Here is a 23,761-nt window from a genome sequence, read left to right on the forward strand (position 1 = left end):
CTTTGATTCTCCCACTAGACAAAAGGAAGGGACCTGTCTCACATGTACTTAACGGAATAACTGAGTCTTGGGACATCTGCATGTTTGAATGCATATGGTTTCCAGATCCGTCACAATATATACATACACACACACACACACACACACACACACACACACACACACACACACACACACACACACACACACACACACACACACACACACACACACACACACACACACACACACACACACACACACACACACACACACACACAACGCATATGGGTTTTAATATAAAAACAAGATAAATATAAATATAAAAACATCATAAATGTAATGGGTCCTGACGATGGACAGTTGCTGTGTTGAGTGTATTTGATGATTGTTTGTTATGCGGTGCTGTGCTGATTTGGCTGTTGTTTACTCATGTCCTTGTAATTCATAATTACTCTCATGTCTCCATGTGATTTATGTAGAAGTTCCACCATGGACCTTCAATGATACAAAATATCTTAAAAAAGCAATAACAGGTGAAATCTCGTATGCAAAAACATTGGGTTCCAACATTACAAGTCATAGGTACAGGTGTGGAAATGCTAAACCAAAACAAGCCAACCCAAAAAAGACGCAAGTTTAAAAATATTTAAGGTGCAGGATGAGGAATTTTTTTTTTCATCTTTCAGAGAGACAAGGAGCAGCAGCAAAGTGCAGTGACATCAGGAAAGTGAAACATTGTAAACAAGACTTTTAGATCAGCCACGAAAATAAATAATAAATAGTAAAGGACAAAGTACGCTGCCAGCAGAAAACAAGAAAGAATGAGGGAGAGTGACCTTCGATAACAAGTCATTGTTGCCTTTGAGATAAAATAATTTAAACAACCAACATTAAAGAGGACAATGGGTGCCCATGGAAGAAAGTTTGCAAAGAAGATTAGGATTCCATTTTTAAAGTGTAAGCAATGCCGAGAGACATACCCCTTCCCTTGGTTGGTTTGTGATCAAAGCCAAATGTCCCAATTCTGTGTTTGTTTCAAAATCGAACCCAACTAGTCCTGGACACTGTTTTTCTCACCTGAGAAAGTGAAGTTCCTGGTATGAACTCTTGACTGAGATTCTGCAACAAGCCTGGATGACATCAGCTCGCGCGTCCTAAAGATATGCCCTGCCACTCTTGCACGTGCCCTTTCTGCACTGTTCGCTCTGTCATTTGCTCTTGGCCACCTTCTGTTAACTTCGAAGTCAGCCAACATCACTGCATTACACAAACTTGGTGCAAAAACAGGTTATTTTAACAGGTGGGCCCATTTACCTCCAGTTATAAGCTTACCTCCAGTTATAAGCTTACCTCCAGTTATAAGCAAAGAGCTGTAATCCATAATCACAGTTGACATCAAATCCTTCCTTTTCTCCAACCATTACTTCTGATTCAGACCAGGTCACTCCACAATGGACATGCTGTTTCTGCTGTCCCAACAATGGATGGAGGCCCTCAATGTCAGACATGAGATCAGAGCTGTCTTTCCAGATATATATTGAGCATTTGATACAGTCTGGCACCTGCCTTGCTCTCCAAACTATCTGCCTATTGCATCCAAAGCCACCTCCTCTCATGGCTTACTGACCTCCTCCACTCTTGTGGCCTGAGCGTGGCTCTCAACGGGATTCTCTCATCTACTCTCCCTGTCGAGGCTGGAGTGCGTGAAGGCACTTCAACCTGTTCCTCATCTTCATAAATCTTTCCCATTCTCGAGATAATCCTGCTCACCTCTTTGCTGACAACTCCACTCTTTGCTGTAACATCCCTCATCCTTCAGATAGGCAAGCAACAGCCTCGTCCCTCTCTGAAGACCATGACTGAATCGGGAGCTGGTTCAACACTTCATGGAATATTTCTTTCAAATCTGACAAATCTCACACTCTGTTTTTGGAAAGGACAATCTGGTGAACCCTCCCATTTACTTCCTTAACAAACCTTGAAGAAGTTCAGTCACTCAAATGTTTGGGCCCCACAATCTTCATGATTTTTCTTGGCAAACCATATTTTCAAATTGGCCACCAAATCAACCCACTGACTGAGCATCTTCCATCGTTGAAAGTCTTTCTTTGGCAAATTAAATTTTTTTATTATCTTACAGGGCCTTCATTCACAGTTCACTGGAGTACTGCTCTCACCATTGGAGTGGTACCCCTGCCTCACACCTACATTTATTGATGCTGAGGGAACCGAAGCCCTCCAAATCCTTGGAATCCCCCGTGATGAAGTTGAGTCTCCAGGCCTATTACTCTCATATCACAGACAGGTCGGTGGCCTGTCTTCTACCTCCTCCTTTGGTCTTGAACCCCCTGCTCTTTCCATGCTCTGTGTCCCTCCCCTCCCCTCCCCAGGTTTTTTCCATGGTGCACAAAGTCTTCTGGTAACCGAGTTCGAGATAAACTCCATAAATCCAGGCTCACTGCTCACCTCCACTCATTTGATCCTCTTTTCTCTTACCTGTGGAACCAACTTCCTCAGTCTGTTCACTCCCATTCTTCCCTCCAAGGCTTCAAGATGGCTATTCATCACCACCTCGGGTCAGCCCATACCAATACTCATGATCTGTTATACCCTTATTCACCCTCCCCAAGTCTTTCCCTTCCTTTCCAGGTTATTGTGTCCTATCCCCTCCACCTCACACTTTTTCCTTTTGTTCCATTTCTGTTTCATCCCTGGTTTCCCCCTTCCTCTTCTTGCTGTGTTTGAGCTTCTTCATAGCTTGTTACCTCCGCCACCGAAGGTGAAGGAGGTTATGTTTTCACCCCTTACCGTTTGTCTGTTTGCTTGTGTGCAGGATATCTCAAAAAGTCGTGGACGGATTCGGACGAAACTTGGTGGACAGGTTGGATGTGTGACAAGGACGAATTGATTCAATTTTGGTGAAGATCCGAATCCGGATCTGGATACTAGAATTATTTAATTTTTAAAATGATTCTTCACCATTGAGAGAAGGCTTGTGTTGGCTTTGCGGTTAGCGTGGTGGCTTGGGATCCTAGGGTCCTGAGTTTGAGCTCCGTTGGCCGCTGAATGAACACCAGGCGGTTGACTCGGCTTGTCAACCTTCCGAGGTCGGCGAAATGAGCACCAGTGTACTGGTAATAGGGGCACTGCATCAGTGGCAAAGCTGCGTCCCTAACCAATGATGCAACCAGCAGCCAAAAAGGCTGTACATGATTGGCACTTATAATTTCAATATGAGGTGCAAAACCAGGATGAGATAAATGTGGGATAAAGGTGAGGGTGACGCGCAGTTGTTATGATTTTCACATTGAAGTCAAATAAATATGATGGACAAAGTCCATCTTTGGGAGTGGTAGTGAGAATTTTTTTTTAGTTTTGTAACCTCTCTTTCCACCCACACTAAAATTTGATAACTTGGATTTGTCAAGGGATAAAAAAGGTGTACCATGCAAGAAAGCTTTGGAATACCAAGATATCATGATTGGCATTCTGCTTGGCAATTTAGAGTGCTCTCAACAGATGGAGGTGGGAGCGGGAGGCGATGATGGGAAAGTGACATGCGGTCAGACTATCTTGATGAAGGACGTGGGGAGGGTTAACATATGTGGTACTAGCAGGTACCGTGGAAATTCCACGTAATGGAAAATATGACTTCAAGAATGTCTTTGCCGATGACGTTCCCCGTTTGATCATCTCGCTGTCTCTCGTTCTCCGGCAGTCAGGCCATGCCGTCCCTTGGACATTATTGATCTCCATCAATGTGATGCCAACGTATTGTGGGCGTGAAGTCACGGTCAAGTTAAACAACATCCAATTCACAATCTCACGAGATATCTCCCATGGAAATTCCATGGAATCGCCACTCTCACGTGATTGTGAGTGTCCCAATTGTGTTAATAAATGATCCTAAATTAATTGTCTGCAATTAAATAACGACAAAACGACATTTAATTCTCAATCGTGTGAGATTCCGTCATCTCGCGATATTTTACGTGCCAGACAGACAGACAGACGTGATGAGCGTTTGTTTCTTTATTTTTTAATAAAGGGTCTAAGGCTCATAATGGAGCTGCCAATCACACACACACACGGACATGTTGACGAGACAAACACTAATTAACACAGCCACCGAGCTGGAGGGAAGTGACGAACTTCCCGAGTAGCGGTGGCATCACAACAATGGCACCGCCTTTCTCACCGCACTCAGTGGGGCATTTCCTCGTCCCCATGGATGCGAACCGATGGGGTTGTCCGTGCTCTATCATTTTAAATGCTGAGTGTCATTTTATTATTTATATAGATGTTTTACGTGACAAGCGTATTATGACAAACATTAGAGAATAACTGTTTACCAAGGAGCTGGATACTTCATCTTTTGCTGCAAAGTTCCAAATGTGCAGCGGGAGGTGTGCAGTTTTTGGAAATTGCAGATATTATGGAGGGTTTTCAGAGCTATCCCATAATGCCATGCACGCCATGTTGGTTGTACTCACTTCCCTGGCAACGTTAGCATCAGTGGCATTGTGGGGTGATGATTGATGGTGGTGGGTATTGTGATACATACCATACATGGCAAGTTGGAGGTGATGAAAAACGAGTTGGTAGGAATCCAAAGCGGGTTTTTGGTTCGCGGGCGCCAGCAGTGACCACTATTTTTGTTGTGTCTGTGTGTTTGGTGGTCGCGAGACTACCGTTATTCTCAGGTTTTCCGTCTGTCTGTTTGTTTGTATGTAATGGACAGCTCTGGAGGCCAAAGGAGTTAACCGATTTTGATGAAACTTGACTGGTATGTTCATACCAGGATCTAGTTATATGTTTTTAAGCACATTTGCTATAGACGCCACCGTTGCCTAGCAAGGGGACTTTGAAATTTTTGAAAAAAATCTGAAATTTTTTTTTGAAAATCAAAAATCGGCTTCCGCGCTTTTATGCGCACTATAATCAACCTCTTTGTCAAAAAATTTCAGCCCGATCCGTCAAAAACTGTATGACTAGTATGCAATTATATAGCGACCACCCATGTCGCCTACCGGCTTGTTTGTTGGGTAGTCGATGTAGTCGAAAAAAAAAATTTTAATTTTTTTTTTTGAGATTTGCTCTACCCTTATACCCTCCCGGCTTGTTATTTTATTTATTTATTTTTACCAAACGTGGTAAAAACGCTCTTCGAGCGGTTGTCAGTGACACGAAATACATCAGAATATCGAGATAGCCGTTTATTGATGAGGTGGTCTTGTAGGTGTTCAGAACTCATGTCACATGTTTAGGTACCGTTACAGTCCAAGTATTGACTCATCTCAACGATCATGAAACACCAAACGAGCAGAGATCAATCAAACTGACATGGCCACGACCTGACGGACGAGTCCCTTCATGTGACCGTGCTCGGCATTGTGTTCACCGCAGGCTTTCTGACCAGATCTCTTGGAGGATCAAACTTGGGGTGGGGGTTTGGTTTTTTTACAGAAGGAGTTGGTTTTGCACGTGAGGAGAGCACGTGACCTCATATATAACAAGCACCCTCAACAATCGACCTTGTTTTTTGCGAACTTGTAAGAAGATACTTTCCTCTTCGGCATTACTGTGAGGCAGCACAAGAACACGTGCTGAACTACTGAAAACAAAAGGTCAAATCGTGGCTCCACATCTGTTTGTCTCATTAACGATACAAGCCTGGTGTTGGTTTAACGGTTAAGGTGGCTGTCTTAACATCTCAGGGTCTTCAGGTCGAGCCCCTATCCCCCGATGAAATAACACCAGGTGTGTTGACTCAGTCTGTAATCCTTCCGAGATCGGAAAAATGAGTACCAGCTTCCTGGAAACAGGGGCACCGCATCAGCGGCACAACCGAGCTTCCAGAAAAAATGATGCAATCAGTAGGTACAGGCTGCATACAAAACAACATAAACGACATCTCATTCCACCAATTACCATTCCCAAGTCGAACGGTAATAAACCTTCATGAAATAGGATGGGATACTGCACCGTACTCAAACCTGGAGCTCTGCAGGTTTTCATCATAACATGGTATCATGGAACCTATTTAATTATTATGAGGGAGCAGGATATTGTAATTGTCCGGTTTGTTTGTCTGTCGGGATTCGCTAGATATCCGTTATTGTCGGGTTTTCCGTGTGTGTGTGTGTGTGTGTGTGTGTGTGTGTGTGTGTGTGTGTGTGTGTGTGTGTGTGTGTGTGTGTGTGTGTGTGTGTGTGTGTGTGTGTGTGTGTGTCTGTGTGTCTGCAACACGAGGCTCCACAGCACAAACCATAAAATCGATTTCGATGAAACTTGGCGACAAGGTACCATATGGGCTGGGAGTGTGCGCGTTTGAGTTTCGTTGCTAAGCAACCACCCGTTGCTATGCAGCGGCTGAAAAACCGCGTTTTAAGAACCCAAACGGTAACTGACGTAGCGCGGCTTCTATGATAGGCAGAGCGACTGGACCAACTCCTGCCTATTCCTTGCATCCCCATCGAGTTATCGCGACAGCATAACGTTCCTCTATCTCTCATAGTTTCCGAATGGCAGCCCTCCGAATGCGGAAAGGTGGTGAACCAGGGAATATGTTAAGTGACTTTGACCTCGGAAACCGTCTATGGCGGAACGTTCACATTCTGTGTATGGATAGAGTTTAATAACTACTACAAAATTGAACCGCAGCATTTTTCCAGATTCGATCACCAAGGGTGTCGGGGCTGAAATACGCAGAATTCTAAAAAATACTTTTTCTCGACCTACGTTCACTATTTTCAAAACTTGTCCTACAGTTTTGAATGTGGAGAAACGAGACTTCGGAATTAAACACTTCGAGATATTTAGAAAATTTTACTCAAGTCGATTTTTGATTTAGGTTTTTATTTTTCAAATGGTAGTCCTTCAAAAATAGGGTGTCTATTTACCGTCATTTTGTTTACTTAATTAGTCCCTAGCGCTGCAGTGGTAGGATTCGATAACGATTTTATTGCACCATATGATAGAGATATTCAAGAACTACAAAAAGCTTTCTTGCGTGATTGACCTCCGACTTCCGGTTTTGGAGCCATAGCCAAAAGTTGGCAAACGTATGCAAAGGGCAAAATCGCCAAGGCGAAACGGATAAGTGTAAACGAATACGTCTTGACATGGTGATAGAGCATGGTTGATAGAAATCATTTTTTGTCAAATAAAACTTTTATTTCCTCCATCTCCACTCCGAAGGGTGCCAGTTGCGAGAATATGCCAAGTGAAAAATCGCCAAGGCGAAACGGTTGGACGTAGACAATTGCGTTTTGGCATGGTGATAGAACATGGTTGCGAAAGCATTTTTGTCATTTACACTTTCCTCCATCTCCACTCTGAGGAGTGCCGGTTGGCAAAATACGCAATAGGAAAAATCTTGCCAGGCAGAGGAACAATTGTATGTGAACCAATACGTCTTGGCAATGAATCTTCGTCGGTGGATCGGTCAGAATGAAAAGCATAGTATCCAGCGCTTCGATCCGAGCGGATCCCTCGTCGCCTCCCGGCTTGTTTGTTTGTCTGTCTGTTAGCAACTTTACGACAAAACGGCTTTAGCAAACACCATCAAATTTAATCCACAGGTGGGCAATGAACCTTGGACGACCCCATTAACTTTTGGGTCCAATTGGATCAAAGGTCAGGGTCAAGGTCACGAAAAGATCAAAATCGTTTTTCACTCATAACTTCGTCAAAAATGATCTGATTTACTTCAAACTAAGCTTATAGTGAACCTTATTCTATTTGTCACTTATAATCCTACCCACTCCTACAGTGAAAAATTCATATTTGTGAATATCGGTAGGGTCCGAAGTTTTGGAGGTCATGGTCATCGGTCAAAATTACAAATTTTCCATTAAAACTAAAACATGGTTACGAAAATACAACTTTACGGGAAAACGGCCGGCTCAAACACTGTCAAATTGTATCCACAAGTGGGTAATGAACCTCAGATGACCCCATTAACTTTTGGGTCCAATTAGGTCAAAGGTCAAGGTCAGGTCACAAAAAGGTCAAAATCGTTTTTCGCTCATAACTTCATCAAAAATGGTTTAATTGACTTCAAACAAAGACTAAAATATTCCTAATAATCAACATTCAGGTTAAGGATGTATCAAATTTAAATTTGATCCCCAAAATAGCTTTATGCCTTAAATGGGTGGGATTTGTTGTGCCTGGCACCACTTGTTTTTTTTTATTACGGTTTGAATTTGGTAATTCGTTGACACCTTGTATGGATGAAGACAATCCGAATCAAATCAAATCAAATCGTGCCATTTAAAATATGGTCGACGTGATCAGAAGGGAAAAGATACTGCGTGCGGAATCCTGGAGGAGGTTGACGTGGACACGAAGTCATGACGTCACACTGCCACTAGACTAGACACTACAATGATACCTTGCAGATTGACTACAGGTCGCTACATAACAGCGGTGATGTGGATACCCCTCAGCTGTTGTCATATTTTTGTTTTCCCACGTATCTTGACAGTACAAGGAGAGAATGACAGAAATGTACTCGTAGCAAGATTTTTCATCCAGTATTCCATATAATCTCAGTAAATGCAGCTCACTAAATTAAAAGAACTAGTGCTGTGGGTATGGTGATGGCCTCGTGGTGAGGTGAGGAGTGCCATCCCATTTTTGTTAAAAGGTAACAATATTAAAGGGTCCCAGATTTGTAATCGTTGGAAATCTACGAAGTGTCTGTGGAATTACAATGTCAATACAAGATTGTACATTTAAATAAGCCCAGCTGATTCATCATTAATGGTCTGTCTCATCTGGTCAACATGTGCAACCAGCCCATACATTACCATTTAATGACTTCAGGGTAACCTATGAAAGGCAAACGTCACCCGAACAAAGAAAGTGACATCACCGGGCATTGTGATTGCAATCAACATCAAAATGAAACGCGCGAACCATAGCCCGAATTGTTTTTCATAGAATTTGCCATGTCCACACAAAAACGAGCTCATTTTATAAAGAAAACAAAATATCTGTTTTATTCCAGGTAAAAAGTAATGCAGTCCAGAATTCAATTTGTTGCACTTTGAAGCATGATGTTGACTGCATTTGCACAAGATCAAAAAAAACCCCAAAAAGTCTTGGTTTTCTTGGCAATGTTTTGTCCTCTCCAATCAATTTCCAGATTTAAATTATTCACCTAGTTCAGGTGGAGAAGAATTTGGCCTGCCACATTCTTACAGCCAAACTGAGCCAGTGTTGGGCCTCTGCAAGATTTGGAGACGATGCTATCAGCTACGTGGAGGGATGACTCTGCATTGGGCATTGTGCCATGGGTCAGCAGATGCTCGCAGGCACAGAGAGCCACGTGGTGATGTTCCAGTGGTAGAAATGTCACAACTTGAGGAAGGGAGCTGATACCTTTTCTCTTGTCCAATTCTGTGTGGATGAAAATAAGATTACTTTGGGTTAACTCTGATATCACAAATTATATCGAGTTAAGACAGTTTTTTTTTTTTTAGATAAAATATATATTTGGGAGGCGAGGAAATAAACAACACAATATAATAATGCATTCGTCAATCACTTTTCGGGTAGATATTGTCGTGTCCAAGGGGGTTTTGCCCCTACCTGGACGGATGGCCAAACAGCCCTTGGAGGCTTACAGCCGAGATTCTCAGAGATTATGGCGCGCGCGGGAAAGAAACAGCGAGACGCTTCACCAGGACGGTAGCACACAGCACAGGGGTTTTACTCTAGAACCCCATGACAAATACACGGACACCAGCAACTTAAATAAATGACGATTTAATAACCAGAAAAATCAACAACTATTAGCTGCACGTTACATTCATTGGGAATATAGAAATTTGCTGGGTAGGCAGTAACCACCAAGATCTAATGATGGATGCCACTTCTGAAAATTTTCAAAAATATTTGCACAAGGCGATAGCGTCGGCTCGTAAAGTGAAGTCAACAATGATGCAAGATGGTATATTGTGATAATGCTACATAGGCCGAGATAAGAGCATGCAGCAGTTTCTATCGTTTCTTACCACACGCGTAGCCCGCGGTTTCCTCGATAACCCTCTCCAGCTGTTTGATCGAAATCTCCTCCCTTGACCTTCCAGCCTCCAGGGCTTCAAGTGTCGCCTTCCAAATGTAATCATCTCCAACGGTACTGCAATCAAATAAATTTCATGTTCTTAGGTCCATCGTGAATTATGGGAAGCTCCGAGTTGACTCTCGCCAATTTAGATAAACAGAAAAGTAAGGACAGGGAAGTGGACATGCATTTCAATTGCCATATGCTGCACAGTGGAGGTGAGAGCTCCAATAATAATAACAACTAACTAGAGAGGCACTCGATGGAGCATATACCTCTGCCAGGCTGAACAGTTTACGTTTTGTATCCCACTGATCGGCCGAATCTGCATCAGGACCATAACCAAAATCTAATCGGCTTGTTCTTGTCACCCAATCAACTCATACACCAAGTTTTGTCATAATCTGTCCACACCTTATTCAAATATCATGTTATATTGTTGCGAATCTGGAAGCCATGAGCACACAGACATTCAGGTTCCTAAAGCTCAGTTATTTCGATAAGTAAATGTGGATAGATAGCTCCCCGTCCCTAGTCTAATGGGAATTAAATGTTCATGCGCTGCGAGTTCTATTTATCGTTAGGATTTTTACGACAACGCCATATTCAGCAACCATGCTCTGCTCGCGGCATTCTCCCAGAGCTCGCCAGCAAGTACGTGCGTGTCGGCACGTACGTGGGCTGAGTTCACAAGGCCTGACGTCTCTCTCACCCAATCCGGGGAATGCGAGGAGGTTGCCGACGGTCGACCAATAGGCGCAGGCCACGCTGGAGGGAGGGCGCCTAAAAACGACGAAAGAGCAACGAATGCTTGCGTCCGTCGGCTCGAAGCGCTTCAGTCTGGTTTTTGGAGCTGACTGCATCACACGCTTGCGTCCAGTCTGTCGAGTGCGCGTCTCTGGCCGGGTCCGGCGCTGACTGCATCACGGGGATCCGAGGCATCTCGCTGGCGCCTGGTTCTGCGGACCGCATCGCGACGCTGGTCTGAGTCACTCGTCAGCTCGAAGACCACACGAGGTGGACAGGTCCGAAGCAGAATCTGGTCTTCAGCTCGCCCTTTCCATCCGAGCTGGAGGCCTCAATAAAGACCGCTTTGAGTCCGATTCTTTTGGGTGTGTGTATGTTTGTGGCGCCAGTCCATTAAGTAGCCATTGTATAAGTGCCTTGCTGTACATACGTGCATCTCTTTATTCGGATAACTCTGCTTCTTACGTGCTCCCCTGCCCCATTATAAATAAACCCATGTGTTAATTGTTTCGGTTCGTTTTGTGTTTCTTTTATTGGTTTATCATGGTGCGTGTTGGAGAAGTAGCCAGGCTGTAGCCGCTATAAAAGGGATATTTGGACCGATGGGACTTTGATGACCATCCGCTCGGGTCACACACGGTTCGAGCCCGCTAGCGGCTGGTGCCGTCGAGGGTGTGAATACTCGGTAGCTCGCCACGTGGATCTCCAGGTATTTTGAAGATTGACAAATAACCCTGTACCACGTGGCAGAATTATTGACGATTCACGGTCCGATAAGGGACCCGTACTTTCCGGAGTTTTCCGAAAAGGTACGACCTAAATTCCGGGTGATCGGTGGAGCCGACTCTGCTGCTCCATCTAGCGCCGATACCCGGCTGCTCGCCGCCGATACCCGGCCCTGCAACAATATATCGTTTTTGGCCATATCTCTCAATGGTGAAGAATAACTTCAGAAAAAAAAAATGCATCCAGACTCAGATCTTCAACAAAATTAAATTAATTCCTCCTCATCACACACCCAACATGTCCATCAAGCTTTGTCCGAATCCGTCCATAACGTTTTGAGATATCCCGCTCACAGACAAATAACGAAACAAACAAACAGACGGGGTGAAAAAAACAACCTCTTCCTTCAGTGGTGGAGGTAAAAATAATTATCATCCTTGTACATTTACCTGATTAGCAAGAAGAGGGCCTTGTGGTAGAATGCGCCACGGACCGGATCTCGAAGCAAGGTGAAAAGCAAGCACAACAATTCACGTGACACTTCTTCTATCTCTTCAAGAATGAACATTGTGTGCTTACAGGCCGAGACACCATTTTGCAATATTGATTGCAGATACACCTAAGACACACTTATGTCAGGGCATGAAATACGAGAACAGCACTGCTACTCTGGCCGATGAGCTATATTTCAATATGAAGACACATGGTGTGAATTGATTACGTGGTTATGCACGGTATTTGCTTGGAGTGAAATGAAATGTCCCTAACTGGCATAATTTGAAGCTGCACACAAGCAGGGATGGTTCTGCCAAGATGAAGCAGCTTACCCATTGAACTTCGGCAGATGAATGCCTGGTGGCAGTTGTCAACTGCTCAGGAACTATGATGTGAATACATGAGCTGGCCGCTCCGTGCCAGTACAGCTGCTCAGCCAGTAGCCTTGCAGCATAGCTTTTTCCTGTACCAGATCCACCGTGCAGTGCCAAAACAATTGCAGATGTACCATCCCCATCACACCCAACAAAGGATTGCGCAGCTTTTGTCAAGGCAGTTTGAGCCAAGGGTTGCCCGTGCAGCCTATGGGCAAGGAATTGCTCGAGTCCTGAAAAATGACAGGAAAACTTTAACTTGGTTACTTTGGAACTCTAAATGGTATTAATCAAGTTAGGTCGCTCGCCTCCGAGTTAACTCTTGCATCAAACAACGTGAAGGGTGCTCACTCAAAAAAGAAAATTCATCCTCTTGTACACGCAATAAATAGCCTGGTGTTGGCTTAGTGGTTAGGGTGGTGGCTTGGGATCCCAGGGTCCTGAGTTCAAGCCCCGTTGGCTGCTGAATTAACACCAGGAGGTTGACTCAGCCTGTCATCCTTCCAAGGTCGGCGAAATGAGTACCAGTGTACTGGTCCCGGTGTATGCCCCGGTTAGAATAGGTGTACCATATCCCTGTGTGTCGTAAGAGGCGACCAGGGTTGGCGTCAGGAAGGGCATCCGGCCATAAAACATTGCGTCAAGAAAAAGCCAAACCCCTGCACAGCAGGGAAAAATGGCTGTAAAAATGGTCATTTGTACACGCAATAAATAATGAAAATTTAAAGATTTCAAAGTGTGCCTTCTGACGGAAGTGGTGCTTAATCCACCTCATCACCGGCAACCAATCTCGCGGAATGGCCGACTGGTTCAGAGGTAGCACACTCTCCTTCGAGTTGTGAAACTTGCGTTCAATTTATGATAAAATACAACCTGACTACAAACTGTAACCCTGATGTCTCTCAAGTAGAGCGGTCACTGTATGATAGAGATAGAGTATGCCACCCTTCAAAGAGGGTGTTAAACATCACACCCTAAAGCTTGAAAAGGCTAAATATCCCACAATATCTTTTGAGTCGACCCAATGTTTGAGTCAATACACAGTAAAAAATTCCTGCCTCTTGCCTCTTAGGACAAAAAAAAGAGAGAAAAGATGGAGCTCAATTTAATTTTTTGTTGTTTAACATCATACATATATAGCATATAACAAAAGTTTATATAACATGGGCTATAGACAGCACAAAGCCCGAAAGTATAAATTTCACAAAGGAAACATCAATTTCCAATACAGATGGATAAAATCCTTTAGGAGGGAAAGAACTGAATAAATTTAGGATCGATTTGAAAAATATTTCCAAGAGGCCACTTTACTTGAAAATAATACAGAAGGGTGCATAGAAGGGAAGGGTAACCTCCCCCTCCCCCATTTTGGGTTTCTGTTCCAATATATAATGGCAAGTCTGTGTATGCACGATTGTGAAGGGACACACGTTGGGCCCGAATGCAATTCGGGGACTAATTTTGCATAGAAACCGCACACTGTCCCGAGGACCTGGTTTTCCAACTTCCCATTCTACTTTTACAAGGTATTAACAGGGGTACCTGTCTTTACCAGGTGCTGTTCTAATCCTGTTAGCATTTTGAAGAAATCAAATTTTGTATTTTTTCTATTTTTTTTTTGGTGGGGACCCGAAAACACCCACAAAGGAACGGGGTCGGGAATCATTTCATCTTACTTTTCACATAATCAAAAAGGCTTTAGCATTACAGAACAATTACAAAACAGAAAATCCAGCTTTTTTTTTCTCGAAAAATATTTTCCCCTAAAAACACTCTGCGGCAGGTCAAGTATGGGAGCATGTGCCGGAACAGCGTGTCGCTGCGTCCACGATCTGCCAGTACTCCAGCGGCCATCCCCGACAGATGCCTGGCCCGTTCCCATCTCATTGAGATGCCGATCAACCTGCTGCAACCACGAGCACGTGGTTGTCCCGTTGGCCTCCTCTACCCACGAGGCTCCCTTGCTGTGATAACCTGGTGAGCAGGATCAGCGTCAGGAAAACAAGCCACATGTCCATGCAACCACAGCTGATGCTCAAGGACGTATGCCAGGTATGGGAGCATGCGCTGCAACAGCACGTTGCTGCGTCCACTTTCCACCGGTACTCCAGGGGCCTCCGTCTGGCCATCACCCAGGCAGATGCCTGGCCCATCCCCATCTCCTTGAGATGCCAATCAAGGACCAACATGTAACAAATCTCATTTGAGTCTCTCTCAATAAGTGCTCGTTGGACACAGTCTGACCAGCGGTAGCCAGGGATTCTCTGAAGAGACCTGGTACCAAAGGAATTAAGTCTCCGTCTCAGATCCCTGTTCAGAGTCCAAGTCTCACAACCGTAGAGCAAGACTGGAAGCACCAAGAACCAGAAGACTCGGACTTTTGTCATCCTGCACAGATACCGACAGCGCCACACCCCATGATACAGTGAATCCATGACTCAGACGTCTATTGACCTTTGGCTCACAGCCAGCAAAGACATGAATATCACTGACAAGGTAAGTGAATCCCTCAGTGACCTCAACATCCTCACCACAAACAGGTACAGAGAAGATAGCAGCATCCAAGGTGTCAATGAAAGCTTGGATCTTAGTTGTGACCCTGGAAACCCAAAATCCAAGGTCAGAGAATTCTCATTCAGCACCTCAAGGGCCCCCAAAAGGATATCTAAAGTCTCCGCAAAAAATGACTGCATCATGTGCGAAATCAAGGTCAAAGATCTTGACATTCCCAAACGATGCACCGCAGCTTGATCTCTCTGACACCCTCCCCAGAATCCAGTCCATAAAAGCGCTGAAAAGTGTGGGGGCCAGTATCCAACCTGGGAAGGTTACCCGTGTTTTTCCTCCTATCAAAGATTGGGGGTCCCGAAGGCTTTGCCCTAAACCCATCATCTGGTAAGCTGCCCTCGAGCTACTCCCACAGAGTGCGTTTTTAGTTTCCTTTGCGTTTTTCGTGTGTTTTGTAGAGCGAAGAGTTTTATGGTGGCCGGAGTACAAATCCTGCCACCAACCTCCTCCAAAAAGGTAACCCAACTTCAGGAGGACGTTTGCAGACACAGTTGGGCACCAGATTATGGATGGCCGTTGGCTCACAAGGAGCTCCTCCGCTCTTTGAGAGGTTTTGTTTTTAGTTCTGCTGGGTGTCCATATCCATACACCCTCCTCACCAGGAAATTTGATAGGGGACACGTTTTACTCACAGACAACCTGACCAAGAAACAGGTAAGGACAGGTTTACATGATTCATGTATCAAGTCACAGATCTTATCTGATCTGACCTGAGGTGACAATAACGAACCAACTCACTGATGAAAGTCTGAAAATTTGATGAAGAGCAGTTCAGCCAGCTCTGAGAAAAATGATCAATCAGACAGACGCAGACATGGACACGGACACACAGACACTTGTATATTCTTCCAACTCTTCCCCATGAAAGACTCACACCATCCTGTGGACCAATGGCCTTGCTGCTTGCAGAGCATGTAGGGACACACCATGTAGGGAGGCATGAAACACTAATGGCGAGTGGTTCTGGCAGTGTGAGAGGTGCAGAGACCTCGCTGCCCGACCAAGACAAACTAGTGGTGAGTGGGGTACCCGGTCGGGATGCTGCAGCCATCGAATGTGTGACACACTTTTCACCTCCGCCCCATTATCTCCAAATATATTTCTCAAATCCCAGCAAGTTTTTCATTTTATTTTGCATCCCCATCGTCCTGTCCTCAGCCTTTGTTTGTACAGGCCCACAGACATAGGGATAGGGTATTTCTTGCTGGTAATGTATCATATATATACCTGTGCTCTTTGGGTTGGAGCCGTGTGTGTGTGTGTGTGACCTCTTAAAGGATGCGTTTTGTTCATTAGAGAGCTGTGCAATAATAATTAACAAAAAATAGGGGCAATACCCCTGGTAGAATAATAATACCGAGGAGGAAGTCAATGTGGGACAGAATCATCAAAATACCGTATATCAATAAACCAATGTTAGGACCTCTCTTTTTTTTAATGCTGTGAACAAACTTTGGAACATTGCAGGTGATGAAGGTTGTGGTCAAGTTTCATCAGAATTGTGTGTGTGTGTCGTTTGAGAAGAAAGCAAATACATATTTTGGTTTTGAGGACAACCTCCCCCCCCCCCCCCCGACCACCTGGAGAACCCCTGAATCTCCAATGTTTTTTTCATGGTGTGAACAAACTGTTCAGCCTGGCGGAGGTATGAGCTGTACCAAATGCCGTGCAAGTTCAAGAAATGTTCGAATTATATGCACCCGTGAACCGCTGGACAGAATGAGTTGAAAACTCGTGGGTGTGCACGGGAGGGTTTTGAGTATTAAAAAAAAAAATCATAATCCCCAGGGTTCAGCGTGGGGAGAGGACCCTCAATTCTCTCTTTGCAAAGTGCTGCTAACGGTGGGAAAGGGTATTGCAAGTGAAACCAAAATACAATCTGGGGGGTGGGATTAACCCATCGAGACATTTCCCAGATATATCACGTGCTTTTGACACAGTCTGGCACCCTGCCCTGTTCACCAAACTCTCTTCCTCTGGTATTGTGGAGGAAATATTTATATTAATGTATTCTAAATTGTAATTGTGCTGGTGTTTTATAAATTTAAGTTTTATGCTACAAGTCGAATTGGCTGTCAGTGCCGTGCCCCCTTCCCTTTTGGCCAAGAGTCCTTTGCCCTAAATGTTGATAAAGATGTGTTGTTGTGGAACGGTGTGACCTGGGCTGATAACAGTGCTTCTCACCTGGAAGACACGTATGCAGTTGGAGTTAACAACCCCCTCCACTCTCCCATGAAAGTATAAATGCCTTGAAATGTAATCTTGTTTTAGTGCAAGCACGTGTGATGTATGACATCTCAGTGGCTTGTACTCCTTGGGACTGACCAAGTACCAAGTAATAATAAAACTCTGATTTAATTCACTTCTACAACGTGGAATTGCATTACAATCGGTTGGTTTAACGGTTAACTAAAAAGTAAGAATAAATAAAATAGAACCAAATAATATTGCAACAAAGGCGGTTTCTCAAGTTCATTGTGTGTAGTGTACGAGGTTGTGAAGTGTACGGTGGATAGAATTAGAAATAAATTGTTTTAGAAGGAAAAGACTTGTCTGTGGACATTGGTTATCGGTGTCTGTGATTTTATACAGGATTTTAAAACCGAATCAGCTGACGTTAAACCCTCGAGAAGTTAAATAGGATTCCACAATCAACCAGGAATAATCCTACAACGATCACGACGAGGTTGGGTGAAAAAAAATACACATCAGTTGGTGCCGTGACTCGGATGTGCTTAATCTGCTGGAGGCAGTGCATGGAGGAACAACAAGTGCTTGAGCAAAGGTAAGCAGAGAGCGTTCTTCGACAGTGGGCCTGTATTAGCGGGTAACGCATTTCGAACAAAGGAAAGTACGTTGTCAGATAATTTTATTGATAGAAAGAAGAGGATCCGGCGGAGAGAGTCCGTTTTAAAGTAAACGATAAGTACTGTAGTTGTTTTAGAAAAGTGCTGGAGGAGAAGAGGAGTGCAGAGGGCACAGTGCAAGAAGAGGCTCGACGAGGAGCCAGAGGAGTAATTAAATGGGCATGACGAAGCAACATGCCACAGACCGCGCAGAGGACGCGCCAGCTGAAAGAGGCCGAGACACCGAGATAGGGTTATGGTTAAGTGGAAAATAGATAAATATTACAAGGAAGGAGTTTGTAAGAGTTATAAGAGTTACCTGTTTGTATTTCTGTTTGTTCATTGAACTGTTCATTGAATTGAGGTTTTACGGATTTGTAAATGCAATGATTTGCACAAAACGTTTTGTAGAGTGCAGGAGACGATTGACTGGCTGGGAGCATGGCTGGTGATTTGCATTGAGATGCATGTGTTGCTGAGTGTGGAGAAATGAAACTTGTGCGAGTCCAATAGATTTCACTGCAATGAAACATGCTCTATTGGGACTTGGCTTTGAAACCGGTTTGAGAGGTGTGTGTGTGTGTGTGTGTGTGTGTGTGTGTGTGTGTGTGTGTGTGTGTGTGTGTGTGTGTGTGTGTGTGTGTGTGTGTGTGTGTGTGTGTGTGTGTGTGTGTGTGTGTGTGTGTGTGTGTGTGTGTGTTACTGTGGGATCTGAGATTTTGCTTTGATCGACGTTATGGGTTCATTTTAAAGTCAATTTAAATTCTGTTTTCATTTTTTGTGGTCGTTAAGCATGTTTAATATTTGATTGTCGAAAATCTGTAGAAAAAAAAACTGATATTTATGGGGTTTATGCCGAGTGCCGTGTCTCAGCGAGGAAATTTGATTAAGCACATTAAGAGGGTTTCAGGTTGCAGATTCGTCACGGGTCACGTGACGCTGCGGGTTTTTGCAGACAAAAGCCTGAGAATTGTCCCATTGGTGGACTACTTATCGTGAGGGTCTACGAGATGAACGATAACACTTTTGAAGGTTTAAGAACGTCCTTCACGGGTTTCTGTAAAAATTAAGATGAAAAATAATGTTTGAAGGTTTTGTAAAAATATTTGTCACATGATCGCACGTGATCACAAGCGAGTCTATGAGACGCAATGTTCGTGAGTGTGCGTGTTGAAGCCATGACAGAGTAATGCCAAACTGGGGTTTTGCCCATCTTAGAGGTTTTTTTCCCCACCGGATGTGGAGAGAACTTCCTGTTCCTGGTTGCTTGGTGTTTGTGTCACGAGCTACACTGTACGGGACCAACTCTGTTTAAAGTTTAAAGTGAAGTCCATTTAGGGAAAAAGTGTTAAAATTTTATTTAAAAGCCATAGTGATTTTGAATAAATTGTGAAATAACAATGGTGAATGTGGGATATATTCGGGAGGTGAGCTCTCACTGGCATTGTGAGGAAATTGTAATTACTCAACCCGGCAGTTTTGAGTGCTCAGCAAACTGTTAGGACGTGTCAGAAATGTTTCGAAGATTTTGATCTGAGTTGTAACGATTGTACTTAAAAGATGTGACTTAAATGTAGAAACGTGATTTGGAATGATTTTAAAAATGATTTGATGATGTTTAGCACGTGGGGCGATTCACAGATATAATAGATGATGCCCTTGGATGGACGTTGAACTTGGCGTGCCGTTTTTATTCGTCTGTGAATGTTAAAGTTGCCTGAACTAGTGCTGGGAAGGCAATGGCAAACAACCCAGTGTAACCCTTTGATCGATTCAGTCAAGGTAAATTAATAAGATTTAATTGGATAGACGCTGAAGATTTGATTTATTGATTTTAAAAGAAAATATTTTATTGTTTAGACCAAAAAAAGCTGTATCAGAGAGATTGAATGTTTTATTAGTCTGAAGTTTAAAGATGACTGTGATAAAGTTTGGGAAGGTTCTAGCTGAGTAGGGTAAGAATACTGATTCTGGCTCACTTTTCCCCATGTAAATGAATGGGGGATTTTCAGCGATTCATAATTTTTTTCCCTAAAAATAAACCCCCCTTTTTATCCCAAGGTATATTTATTTGTCTCCCCTTTTAACTTGGAGGTTGAACCTCATTGAATTGAACACCTGGGGGTTGAACAGCTCACTCATTGAACCTATAAAGATTTGTTCATTCTCAAATTCCTTCAATAGTTTAATTTTCTTTGCACAATAATCCCCATCTAAAATATTGACAAACAAAACATTTGAATCTTTATATTTTTTAAGATATCCCTTTTGTGCCATTACGAAATGATAAACTTCTCTTAATGCTCTCATCTGACCACCTCCTGAGCCACATATCATTTTGAGATTATAGTAAATTGTTTTTTCATTGTTCAATTGATAACCATCAAAGTTTTCAGTCCATTCAAGGATATTCATTTTTTCTATACATCCTCTAACTTACTAGTTTTTAAATTAATTCGCTTATTTGTTTTATTTACCTTTGTTTTAGTTATTTTTTCAATAAGACTTATTTGATATTTTTCACATTCATTATGTTTTCCATTTATATACCAAGACTGAGATTTTCTCCACTCTTTAGTTTGATTAATACTTGGTTTAACCATTTATATATTGTGAAAAAACCAGCGGTAGCCCTTGAAAAACCCTAACCCATCTTCCCATCGTTAAAACATAATCTATTTTATACACTCTATCATACAATATCCATATGGAACACAATCTATTCCATAATCTAAAATAAATCTCTTATCATCAAAGGCTCCTAATGCCTTTTTATTTACTTCTTCACTATATATGTTATGTTTATAACTTCTTATTGTATTCATTTTCCTATATTCTTCTTTCTTATTCATCAAACAATTATAATAATTTCTAAAAGTTATTGATTTCTTTATTACATATTTCTTTATTCCCTTTAACCTCTTATCAATCTGTTCACCATACTTATAAGCATATGCCTTTGCTCTCAATCCAATAAACTCACTCATTACTTTTCCACCCAACTCATCCTTAAACTTACCAATAACCTTTTCATTCTTTTTGGAAAATAACTCACTCTTCTTGCTGAAATTACTTGTATCATATACTCCAATATTTTTCTTCATATCTTCATAAACATCATCAGTTTTTATATCTAGGATAAAACTATCAGTATCCATATACAACAATGAAACATTTTCACCATACTCTTTCTTTAAGTCATTATACAAATAATCATACATCAATATCTTTGATAAATCAAGAACTGCTGTTCCAATATAAATTGGTTTATCCATTACAATACTTTCCTTTTTCATATGAATTGCAGAAAAGTTCTCTGAAAAAACCTCTTCTCTCTCAAAACTTGGTTTATTTATCAATCTCGAAGCTTCTTTCCAAGATGTTGCGAATCTAATGTTTTGTCTGTTTCTAACATTTTACAGAGTCTTTCCAAATACAGCATTATTCATTAATTTATAAAAGTCCCCTTCAAATTTTACTTTTGTATTTGCTCTCATATCTGTATTAAATTGAATATACTTTTTCACCCAAGGACTTTGTTTAAATTTTAAAACTCTCAATCCTTCTCTCAAAAACTGTTTTAAGCTTCTCTGATGTAAAACATATCCCTCTTTATCATAGAATGTTGTTAATAACTTTTCTGTTGATTTGCCTTTAATATTAAAACTTTTATGATAATCACTTAACCATTCTTTCTTTGGAGTTTCTTTCTCACATGCAAAAGGAAGATCTTTATGCTTATTATGAAGATCACTCGGGTACCTCAAATCAACTTCAAAATAATAACCTTCTTCTTCGTCATTCAATTCCTCTTGAGAAGAAATAACAATATTCATCAAAGCCTTTTCATAATCCTTTTCTTCCACCCACTCTAATTTACCATAAGGCAGAGATTGAGACATTGCCCATCCATACAAATTATTAGCATCAAAATACATCAAATAATTACTATCTTTTTCACTATCATAATTTGGAAGATATTTATTATTTGCTTTAGCATATCTTTTTGAACATACTTGTGATATTCCACCTCTCTTGGACTTCTCAATCATCAAAAGCATATCCACATCACTGATTAAATCTATATCTTGTTTTGTCATTTTCAACATTGCACTCCAAGCTAAACCAGGAGCTGTGAAATAGTGGGCAGGATCTAATCCATAACAATTTTTATTATGACAGAGTGATCTAAAAGCTTCAAACACATCAGCTAACAATAAAACATCTGTTTTTAGATATAAATCGTGATATTCTCCAAGGTTCTTTATCTTAAATATTTTCCATATTTCTTGTGCGTGTTTATATTCCTTATCACTTATCTCTTCTTCATAAAGGTTATTATAGAAACTTTCTTTTGAAGGAAGTTGTGTTTCTTTAAATCTCATAAATGAATCCATATAATCATAAGGATAAATTCCCTTACTTGTAAGAATTTTCTCTTTACTTTGAATTTCATTCCTTGTTTGAATTTCCTCTCTCGTAAGAATTCCTTCTTTAATCAGAATTTCATCTTTAATCTGAATTTCCTCTTTAGTTCGAATTTTCTTTATAATTAGAATTTCATCTTCAGTTAGAATTTCTTCATTAATTAGAGTTTCCTCTTTACTTTGAATTCTCTCTTTAATCTGAATTTCCTCTTGAGTGAGAATTTCCTCTTTTGGAAAGAATGAATTAAGATTTGGAAAAGAGTCCGTGGAGCTTAGATTTGATGCGAGGTAGGCTAGTGGTGTTCCCATAAACTTGTAAGAATCTAAAAACCTAATACGAGTTATAGGTTTTGTGAATATCATTTTTGAAAATGAAATATACTTTTGACTTGTGTTTGTTATGGCAGAAATATTCCCTGGTGTTTTTGAAAGTTCATTTATAAATAGATGTGTATCATAGTTGGCGCTGTTGTGAAGAAAGACTGGAATAAAAGAAGGTAATTTATAATTAAGATTACAACAGGAATGAGCGGGACCTCTATATTTACCAGTAAGATGACAATGGTCTCTAACTTTAGACTCCTTAATTTCCCCCTCACAAATATGACAGATATTGTTCATTCTAAATTCTAATTTTTCTTCTTTGGTTAATTTCATCGGTTCATTTGTTTCATTCATTAATTTAGTGAGTCTTATACAATCCTTTTCTAATCGTTTTACAAACTCTTGTGAAGCATTTTTTCCACGATAATGTTCAAGTTTGTTATACTTTTCTCCAACAGATGATTTGATATAATAACAGAAACCACAAGGAATATGTTTTTGATATTTATTTGTATATGGTTCTTTTGGATTAGGAGAAGCAGTATTTATCTTTTTAAGGATACATTCAAAATCAGCGTATATCACAAATGGGTGCATGATAGATTTATTATAATCTTCAAAATAAATCTTTTCACCAGGTTTAGGCATTGTAATTACAGCTGATTTATGATTACTACAATATTTTGAATGTTGTTCTAATCGTTCTTTTGTATGAAATGAATTAAGACATCGCTTACAAGGATATATTTTGTTTGCTGTTCTGAATACCTGAGAAGAGATTAATCTTGATAAATTATTGATGTATGTGTAATGTGAATTCTTTCCAACACTAAAATATAAAAGGTCAATGTGTGTTTCTTCATTTTTATAGTTGTTTGAAATTTTTAATATTTGAACTTTGTTTGTATCCGTTAATCCATATACATTAATAGAAAGATTATTCTTTTTCTCAAATTTAGGAATATCTGTTAATGGCATTGGGAATTTAAAATCTTTAATGTCCAAGGTATTCTCATATTTCATATATTGTTTTACTCTTTCTGAATTACATTTTGGTGGATGTAAGTGAGCAAGAACAGACCAGAGAAAACATTTATTATCATTGTTCTTAATATTAACAACTGCCTTCTTTAGTTTTATTTCTTTTGGTAATTCAATATAAGAAGAAGCTTTAAGAGGGTTTGATTTTAGAATGTG

General features: G+C 41.3%; 1 protein-coding gene across 2 annotated transcripts in view; it reads right to left on the reverse strand.

Moving 5' to 3' along the window:
- Positions 1-5,183: 5,183 nt before the first annotated feature.
- The window catches only part of LOC147026298 (torsin-2A-like), a 51,340-nt gene continuing 32,762 nt past the window's right edge, over positions 5,184-23,761 (reverse strand). For both annotated transcript variants that reach the window (XM_085881577.1, XM_085881576.1), the window contains 4 exons: positions 12,358-12,632; positions 11,980-12,149; positions 10,008-10,132; positions 5,184-9,390 (listed from right to left, as the gene is read on the reverse strand). In XM_085881577.1, the coding sequence (XP_085737703.1) occupies positions 9,152-9,390; positions 10,008-10,132; positions 11,980-12,149; positions 12,358-12,632 (809 nt within the window). In that variant the 3' untranslated portion in view covers positions 5,184-9,151. The remainder of the gene's footprint in view (positions 9,391-10,007; positions 10,133-11,979; positions 12,150-12,357; positions 12,633-23,761) is intronic.

This window comes from Eptatretus burgeri, chromosome 5 (genome assembly GCF_056783735.1).
Source record: "Eptatretus burgeri isolate ZD-2024b chromosome 5, Ebu_testis_v1, whole genome shotgun sequence".
Classification (NCBI taxonomy): Eukaryota; Metazoa; Chordata; class Myxini; order Myxiniformes; family Myxinidae; genus Eptatretus; species Eptatretus burgeri.